At 46.0% G+C, this 10,136-nt stretch overlaps 1 protein-coding gene across 1 annotated transcript in view; it reads right to left on the minus strand.

Annotated features, from left to right (window-relative positions):
* XYLT1 (xylosyltransferase 1) overlaps positions 1-8,580 on the minus strand; it is a 315,294-nt gene extending 306,714 nt beyond the window's left edge. Inside the window, exon 1 of the mRNA XM_074965390.1 lies at positions 8,310-8,580. Coding sequence (XP_074821491.1) covers positions 8,310-8,555 — 246 coding nt within the window. The 5' untranslated portion in view covers positions 8,556-8,580. The remainder of the gene's footprint in view (positions 1-8,309) is intronic.
* Positions 8,581-10,136: the final 1,556 nt, after the last annotated feature.

A 10,136-nucleotide genomic window follows, 5' to 3' on the forward strand; every position in this document is an offset into this window, starting at 1 on the left:
TAATGGCCAAGTCAGTATTTTCATTATGGACCCATTCTTTAGGAAATTTGTAATTCTGCCATGTCAGGGCAATAGGGGAGCAGGCCCACTAAAAGAAACTGGGCTGAGTGCTCCTGTTCCAGGCCAGGTGGCCAATTGAGAGGGCAGGGAGGCATCTGGGAAGGTATCAGAAGCCTGCGACTGAGTTAAGAGCGGCAGGAGCAGACTGCTTCAGTCAGAAAGAATGATTGATGTCCTCCAGCCAGACAGCCAGGACTGACTGAAGTCAGGAAATAGCAACAGAGAGAAATGTCTGCTGGCTTTGAGCCAGAATCAAGAGCCAGAGACCTGAAGGGAGGGGAGCAGCTGAGAGGCTTACCTGCTAGTGTCCTCTTGCTGGGGATCTAGGCCTAGAAGAACCAGGAGAGGCTCCCAGCAGAGAAGCTGTGAGAATGCTCTCTAGGAAGAGCAGGTTTGTGCCTGAGAAGGAAGGGCTGGGTTGGCTGTCCTGGTGGAGGTACAAAGGACTACTGATAAGAGTCCAGATCTGGTTGAAGACATCAGGATGGTAAGACTTGAGGACATGCCATGAGTGCAGGGGACTGGAGTATAGGACCTCTTGAGATCCCTTCCAATCCTATGGTTCTATAATTCTATGCTTGTATTAGACTTACTGTGTGAACTGAAGAGGGAAACTGAGGCAAGAGGCCATTTGCAGGGCTGCCCCGAGGAGGTGCCTGGGGGGAGGCCCCCTTGTTTACACAGGGCTGATCCTACTAACCCCTACTCAGGTGAGCTGTCCCACTGGAATCAACAGGTGTGCTCACATGGGTGAGGGGTCACAGGATCTGGTGCTTAACTTACATCAGGCTGAAATTTAGCATAAAAATGTGCAGGTCACATTCAAGCTCATTTAAGCTTTTTAGACCTAAAGTAGTCAGAAAAACCATTGCTTTGGTAGTTTTTGCTTTTCTCCCCCAGCTGTATCGAAAGGCACATTTCAGAACTGGAATTCACAGGGCCGTATTATCCCTACGTAGGCAAAGCACACAGAGGATATCTCTATGTTGTATCTGGGATAGCACCTCCCAGCCCAGGTCCACACACTTGCGCCAGTGGGGCTCGTGCTAGTGCGCAAAAATAGCTGTGTAAACATTGCTTTGATGTTCTGGGTCAGGCCTTCAAGCCCACTCATCCCAGAGGCATGAGTTCCAAGCTCTAGTTCAAGTCACTACAGCAAAGCAATGTCTACATGGCTATTTTACTGCATTAGCATCCGGGACGAAAGGGAGAAGGGAATATTCTAGCTCCCTACATTGCAACATATATTATACGTAAATTCACTCTGTTTTAACACCCTTGGCACAAAGGGATGAATAAGAGTGGTTTAGCTGTCATTACTGGAAATCTTGTTTTTTGTTCATTTAAATAAATTGTATTTTAATTCTAGCTTCATTATTATTATATGTCAAAGTTTTAGTCTAACTCTATAGCATACATTACAATTGTGCGCTAGTTCCATTGGCTGACTGTCGCCTCCTAGTGACAGATTAAGATCAAGAATCTGCAGCAATATTATTACACCTATTAACCACCTGTGGAACCACTGTTGTGGACATGCCTGTAGACTTTAGGGGAAGTAAAATGGGCTGAAATCCCGAAGTGTAGTGTTGGCTGATTGTTCCTCTACTGCAATCTCTCATGTGGAGTTGAGTGGAGTTCCGACTTCTCCATCTAGTTCAACGTGTACATGAGGTCACTAGAAGGGCTACTGAACAGAGATGGGTAGCACCGTCCTCACCAGCTTTGTCTCGCTCTCTCTTAAGACTCAGATGATGCAGTGAAGCAGTTTCCCCAGTACCTGACTAAGCTTGGGGCATGCATGATACTGAGCTGCCTGAGGCTCAATTCTGATTAAAGAAACCCAAAGAGCAACTGAGGTTTGGGGAAAAATCCAGAAGATATGGTGCAAATAAACATCTCTATCTTTCTTTTTTAACTCATGTTTTCAACTTGGCACTGTGGTAAATTCCCAGTGATTGTTGTCTGATCATCTTTCAGCAGCATCTTGATACCCATCTCCTGCCCACATAAAAATGGGGTGGGGGGGTCTTTTCTCTCAAATAAGGACCTTGCTGCCATTGCACCCTACTTGGGGGGACACTTTAAACCCATTTAGAAACTACAGTTGGTGCAGAATGCAGCAACTCACTTGTTAAGCAAGGTATCTCACCATAATCATATTGCACCAGTGCTCTATAGTAATCTGTACCAGCTGCCTGTTGGTTTCTGTGTGGCATTTAAGGTGTTAGTATTAACTTATATAGGCCTAAATGTCTTGGAAACGACCTACCTAAGAAATGCCCTCTCATCTCACATGCTACTATAGAGGTGATCAGCAAAGGTGCTCAAAACAAAATCCCACACCATCCCCCTCAGTATATAAGGGAGAAGGCTGCTGCCAGCAGCATGTTCTTATACAATTTCTTAACTATGGATATTCAGCATTTCAGACTAATGGTTCAAGAAATGCTTTGATCCTTCAGTATAACACACCGCCAGGCAACAGTTACATTTCACCGCACTGACATATTAACAAAGTGCTGGCATTTTTACTTTACTATTTTATACACAAGAATGAAAACCCAATGGGGCTGTATGACACATGACATTAAAGACAGTCATGCAGCCCACATCAGTTGCTTTCAATAACTGGTTCCGGGGAAGAGGCCACAGCTGGGTAATGTGAGTGCATCCACTGCAATGCATAACTGCACGTCACTGCAACACTGAGTGGGAGCTAAAATTATAGCAGAAGTTCCCCTGTCATATTCATCTCATCAGCACCAGCCCTAAAGCTGAGATTGGCACTCCTTTCCTTCCTTAAGGCTCATAACGCAGAATACCCATCAACAAGACACTGCCACCACCAGTACCAAGCTGAATGTAAAAATTCTGAATAAAACATTACACTTACTCCGTTCCTGCAAAAGCTTTTGCGGTGCCTTTCAAAGATAATACCTTTAAATAAAATCAACACTTTCTCAGACAGTAGCATAATTATTGTTTGGTATCAATTACTATACTTTTTTTTTTTTTTTTTTTGCTGAGTGCATATAGCTTCTGTAAATAGCCCTGAATGGATGTAAAAAAAAAGAGAGATATTGTTACAAGTACCCACTTAAGTCAATGTTACTGATATTCATACTTCTTTAAAGACATCCATAATACAGTTTAATTAAACGTGAACAACAGCAGGAAACTGGCTTATGAGTAATGAAAACTGCAGCTGTAGCTGGCCAGGGGATCTAGCACAGTAAATTTTTTCACTTGCAGAATAGCTCGATTCAAAATTATTTCTTTATGCCAAGTTGGAAGCTTGCATTTAATTATACCAGGTACAATGGTAACATTTTTACTATAATGCAGTTTTTTTTTCATTTTGCAAGTGAAATTGCTTATTATATGTATCTGATGGCATTTAGAATAAATCTAAATACCCCTTAAACACTTCGTTCAAAAACTGTTTCTTTTCCTACAGAAGTAGATTACCAAAACCCCACACTATTTACTTCTTAGTGTTTCAATACAATAAAATAAATGCCATTCTTTAATACTTGTATATATTTCTGCACACTGATCAGGAGCAAAAACAGGAGGGAAAATTAAAAATAAGGATTTTAGCCATATGTGGCAATATTTGGACAGAGCTTTTGGAAGTTCCACCTTCAGCAAATGTCCAAAATATTTTCTATGCAAACATTAGAAAATAAGTTGGTTGCAGACCACATGATCAAATATTAGTTAAAATAAATGGATCTAAAGTACAAGTGGCCCTTGCTAAAAAAAAGTCTAGAGATATTTTTAATATGATTATGGACTCTCCTGGAGGAAGGAAAAGTGATCAACTTATCCACTATTTCACACAGATGGAGACATTCAGTTCTTCCCTTTGGGCAGACCAATGAGTATTTTAACACTAGCGCCCAGTTAACAGACTGAATGAATACTAAAAATACTCTAGAACAAACTGCATTATGTGCTCTTATGATTAAACTGAAAAAAAAAATAAACAGAGAGGATATATAGTACTTTGAATAAAGTACTTTGTGTGAAAATCTTCTTGAAATGGTTAAGCCCTAGAGTTGGGGTTTGGATATAATGGAGCTACTGTACTCAGGCCAGCCAACTTTTGAAAATATCCTATAACAAATTTGATAAATGCACACTATGGGAAATTTAGGCTGAAAAGGAAAACCTAAACCAGCTCAGGCAGTATATAAATTGTGTTTTAACATAGAAACTGAGCACCAAAAATTATGGGCTGGAGTTTTCTCCCACACAGATTTTATACTGGTATAACTCCATTGACCTTCACCTTTGTCCCCCTTGTCTGGCTTGTCCTCGTCTGTCCCTCCACAAACGCAGGTTGACGCCACACCATTCTATTTTGTTACAAACACGTTCTTTCCATTTCTGGCCAAAGAGTTTTGTCATGCAATCGGCCCAGCGCATTTTCAGTCTGCCCAGCAGTCGCTTGTGGTCTCTGGGGATCCAGAGAGCTTAATAGGGCTAAGATACTGTGTGGATCAGAATCAGGCCCTATGTTGCTTAAAACTTTCTTGCTAACATTTCGTATCTGACATAAGCAAATATAGAGCCCCCTAAATATAAAGACAGTCATGCGCCTGTCACTGAGATGCACAATGTATCTGTGGAAAAGACAGTTGTAGGTCAGTATTTTGCGAATTTAGCCTACGAACTTCAAAGGGGTTGACAGAATATTAAGTAGAGCTCTTTAGCTTTCATACTTAGTTTGATTTCTACCAGAAATTTGCAAAAAATCCAATTTGTGCTCCATCAAATGGATGCTTAGTGGGTGTGTGTACTCCGATGAAGTAAATGTAAAGATGGTCACCACTCTGAGGGGTGCAGTTTAAGCAAAGCCACAAGTGTTGTGAAATCATCCTTAAGAAGTGTTGCCAAATCATCTATCCACACACAGCATCTGTAAATTGTTTATATACAACAACATTATTGTTTGGTTCAGAACACATTTAAGATACTGTGGCATAGCTTAGTGTGACACCCACTGGTTACTTAGGGTTTGTTTATGCTACACGAGCACAGTGGCATCTGTGTCACTGTAATGTGGACAGCTCCTACATCAACAGAAGGGGTTTTTCCATTGATGCAGTTAATCCACCTCTCCAAGAGGTGGTAAGTAGGTCGACAGAAGAATTTTTCTATCAACCTAGCTGCATCTACACTCGGGGTTAAATTGACCTAACTACGGTGCTCAAGATGCAAAATTTTTCACAGCCCTGCAATGTACTTAGATGGATCTAATTTTTAAGAGTAGACCAGGCCGTAGCAAGCGTAAGGACAATAAGTTCATAAAACGTGTTTACACAGCATGTTATCTAAAACTGATTCAAAAGGAGCCAGATGACTCAGTATTTACGTCCTTAGTGAAAGCAAACGTATAAAGGAATGACTGCTAATTGCCAGCATAAAAATATTATTCTAAATACACATATCCACAAATGATGTAAGAAGCACTGAAATATCTGTTTTAATACTGTGAGCATCACACAGCCAATATTTCAGGACTTCAGCATTTTGAGTGACAGCACATTATCTTCTTCACTTTTAGTAGCAAAAGCTGTATGGGCAGCTCATAATGCTGTATTTTCAAGAAAACCTTGTGAGCTTTTCCATAGGCTTCACAGCCTTATTCTTTCATGTTCCAATACATGATGGTCTTATGGCCCCTTGCAGTTCAGAGCTCATAACAGACATTTTCTCCACAGGACCTCAGGAAGAGCCTGCCCCATTCCTTTTGTTATACTAGGGGCAGATGGATGCAAACTTGTTTCAGGTTGATTCCTGGGCCTGAAAGAAGTCAGAGCTGTGACTTTGCTTTAATAAATAAATCCCTATGTGACAACAACTAAATATAAGACTGGGGGGGATGGGAGAAACAGCTTGAGAAAAAATGAGGTCTGAAAAGAGTGACATCAATGGAAAAAGAGAGCAGAGGGCAGAATACTAGGAGAAAGATGGCAAAGTTTGACATGTAAAATTTCAGAACACAAGTCATTAAGTGAGAAGACTGTAAAAATAAAGCAAGAGAAAAGCTAATTTTAGTAAGCAGGAATTTTAGATTATTTTATTTGGAAGCTGAAAAAGCTCCACACACACACACACTGGTACAGTGTATGCAATCTTCCAGAAGACCATCCCTGAATTTTAGCAACAGAACATTAATCTATTCTTATTACAGGAGATGATTTCATAAAACATACTTGTGGTTGGGACAACCACAGTCATCTATGAAGACAAGGCATATCAAAGCCTAGACTCTTGCTTTCTCTCTTAGGATGTACACAGAGATAGAAATAAATAAAGAGAGAATTGCATATCTGAAAAGGGACAACGCAAAATTTCCCTAAATCAGATTTACATAGAAGACTATCAAAGCAAAGCTCATAAACAAAGGAAGCTTGTCTTGAACTACAGAATGCTAAATACCATTTATACATAGTGAAATACATTTTGGGCTTCAGATTAATTTCTTTGGAAATTAATACCACACCATTATAGCAAATACCATACTATACCATTACTTGCCTGTTTGCAATCCAGAAATATAGGTTTTTTAATTTCTAATTACTTTTGTGAAAATACAATGGTTCAGACTCAAGCAATTTAAATAAACATTTGAGAGTATGCAAAAAAGAAATAATTGATTTCTTAGTGGGCTAATAAATTATTGCATTAAATTTCACCACTGGTTGCCTGCTGTACCTGATACAGTTGTGCAATCAAGAATAGTGTCTGTGTGTTTTTCAGATGCAAAAAAGCAGCATAATAAAGGCCATAAGAATGTATCAGTGAGATAACTACACCAGACTGAAGTTTGGAAGATTCAGAAAATGATACATTTCAAAATATAATTAAGTCTCAGAGGAGGACTTCTAATAATAGAAGATCCCATTAAAGCATTTTCCTTTGTTGCTGTTTTATAACTAGGTCCCCTGCTGTTTGTTCACTTTCTTTTGGGAGAATTCTTGTGAGCCTGGTTCAGTCCCTAAGAAGAGAGAGACACTCAACAGCTACATCACTTTCTTCCATAGGATAGGAAAGCTGCACTCCAAGGTGAAGGGCTCTAGAGTGAAGAGCAAGAGCAGAGTCAAGATTTGAGGTGGAGAGAACCAAGCCTGTGGGGAGAAGGGGTGGGGGTTAACAATGTTACAGTCTCCATTCCTAGAGAGGAGTGACATGATGGGAAAGTGGAGTCTAGTAGGTCTGTGTCTGCTGCTGCCAGCAGCCAAGGGAGTAGAAAACGCCACTGCAGCGCTGTCTGCTCCTTTGTCACTTTCACACCACAGGAAACGTGAGTGACAAGTCTATGAATACAACAAGCCATTCCCACAGCAGCGCCCAGCCGGCGCGCAAGAACCCTCATGAACATGAAACGATGCGCAATCAACAAGCACAGTCCCATTCCCACGACTGAAATCCTTCGAAAGCAGGTTTGCAGGCATGCAGGGTGTAGATGGGGGGAGGGAAGGAATGATTAAAACAAATACGTCACTGTAATGATGTATAAATAATATGCACCCCCACGGACTGTTCTGAACAACCCCAGCACTGTCCAGCGCCAAGGAGGTTTTCTGTGCCTAGATCGCGCCATCTGAAGCAGGGCTACTTCCAAAGGTTGGGGGTGGGAGCCTTACTGGCCAGCGGAGAAATTACAACAAAATCGGTCCCATCCCGTTCTAACTTTGCAGGACTCCCCCTCCCCACCTCCCACCCCAATTGCCGAGGTTCAAGCGACGACTGCGGCAGAGGAGCAGCCTTTTTCAAAGTTTTCAGAGCGGCTCCAGGCTGGATCTTCTCAGTCAGTTACCTGCCCGTGCCTTCTAACTGCCCTTACAGCGCATGCACGGATCACCAAAACCACCCTGCGCCCATCCGCAGAACTTCTTGCCTTTCTCTCCCGCCTGCACTTTAAAAGCCTCCAGCAGATTTTCTCTCTCACTCTCCCGCCTCTACTACCCCCGGTCCAAGGAGCCCTGGGGTTCTGGAAATTCATATCGCCCCCCTCCCTCCCCCCCCGATAAGGCAGCTGGCCGCAGAGGCAAGAAGCTGCCCGAATGCCTCTTGCAGACTTGCAAGGGGCCAACCCGACCCTGCTCAGAAGAGTCGATTAATTACACCGCCGCCGAGCTGGCCAAGTGCAAAGGGGAGACCGGGGCGCGCTGCAGCCTTCGGGTCCCCCCCGTGCCAAGGCTGGCTGCGAACGGGGGGCCGGCAGCACCTACCAGCGCCTTGCTGTGGAATGCAGCAGGTCCTCTGCGGTGCTGATGCGCCCGGTGGTCGCTGCTCTCGCCGCCGCCGCCGCCCCGGTCCCGCTTCTCCCGGCCGCCGCCGGCCCGCTGCTCCTCGCCGGAGTCCAGGCTGCTGAAATTCCACACCACCAGGGTCTGCAGGAGCAGCACGGTGAGCGCCGCGATGAGCGCCGAGTGCGAGCGCCGGGCCAGCCTGCGAGCGCAGGGCGCCGCCACCATCTTCGCCGCGGCTGCCGAGCCCCTGAAAGCCGCCGCATCCGCCGCGGCGCAGAGTTTTCAGACGGGCAGAGCCAGACGTCAGCAGCGAGGGTGGCGGGGGGAGGGAGAAGGCGGACCGGGGGGGGGAGGTGGGCTGGGGCGGGCGAGGGAAGTGGGGAGGCCGGGCGATGTGGCAGCCCCTGGCCCGCAGCAGCCGAGGGGTCTGGGGCGGGGCGGGGCGGGGCGGGGGAGCCGGAGCCGGAGGAGGAGCAGCCGGGGCTGTCGGCAGCCAAGCGCGGCTGGCACCGGGCAGCTCCATCCCGGGGGAATGCTCCGCGCCCCCCTCCGCCCCACCCTGCCGCGGGTCCGCCGGCAGCCGCAGAACACCAGCCCCTCCGCCAGTAGGCAGCGCCGAGCCCGGCGGGGCGCGGAGCCGGGCAGCCCGCGCAGCGAGCCGTGACTGCCATCTGCCGAGGGAAGGCGGCTGCGGTTTCCCCGCCGGGGGGCTGCCGCGCGGGCAGAGCGGGGACGGGCCCTCAGGAGCCCGGCTGGGCGGGAGGTGGCGGGCAGCAGAGGCAGGCCCCGGCGGGGCGAGTGGGGCAGGTGCCTGTTTGTGCAGGGCGGGCGCTGCGGGGGGCAGCTGAAGGGCAGAGCTTGGGCCAGGGCCAGCAGGGAGGGGGAAGGAGAAGGCAGCAGGGTTGAAGACTGCTACAGTGTTTGCAGCGCAGTCCCCACCCCTCCTTCGTGCAGGGTCTGAGGAACTACCCCCCGCTGATACACATCAAGTCATGGGTAGGGGTTGGAGGCCTTCCGGCCCCCGCCCTGCTGCTCTCTCTGGATTCTTAACCCGCGGGGCAGTTTTAGTCTGACGCGGGGCCCCAAACGTCTTGCTAGAGGCCCTGCCAGTGGCTGGTTGGATATGGCTCAGGGCTAGTGCTGCTGGAGTCAGGTATGTTAAAAATGCACCCCCTCATCCCCCTGTGTCAGTGCTTCAGGGATTATTTTAACCCATGGCTAAGGTGCAGCATGGCCCATGGACACTGAATTAGCATGGCGTTAGGGCATGGCTGGATGCTTTTCTTTGCAATGCCTATACACTTTAGATAGCTCTCATTGAGCGCTGCCAGTTGGCCTGGGCACTGGCTTGACTGGACCCTTTTATTTTTATAGGGCTGCAGTTGAAACTAAACGCAAAAAAACAGCCTTTTTAAAAATGGCATCTGCACCTGAGACTACAGATATGAAATATGTGTAAAAGTGAAAGCGGTCTCATGAGAATTTAACCCTCCCCCCAAAATAGTCCCAACTCTGAGACTGAATTCCTATAATCAGATTTCCAAGGAAAATGAGCAGCTCCTCATCCACTCCTTACCTTATCCACCAGGTAAGCACAGCATAGTTTTTGGAAAGGTGTTAACTGTAGTTTAGAAAAATAGATTTCAAAATAGCCCCAGTTCTAGGCTTTAACCTGTAAGGTCCTGACACCTGCTAACTACTCTGATTTCCATACCTCTGATAACTTCTCTAAAGAACGGTTTCAGAGTAACAGCCGTGTTAGTCTGTATTGCCAGCAGGAGAGTGAGTTTGTGTGTGTGGTTTTTG

Source organism: Natator depressus, chromosome 10 (assembly GCF_965152275.1).
Source record: "Natator depressus isolate rNatDep1 chromosome 10, rNatDep2.hap1, whole genome shotgun sequence".
Lineage (NCBI taxonomy): Eukaryota > Metazoa > Chordata > Testudines > Cheloniidae > Natator > Natator depressus.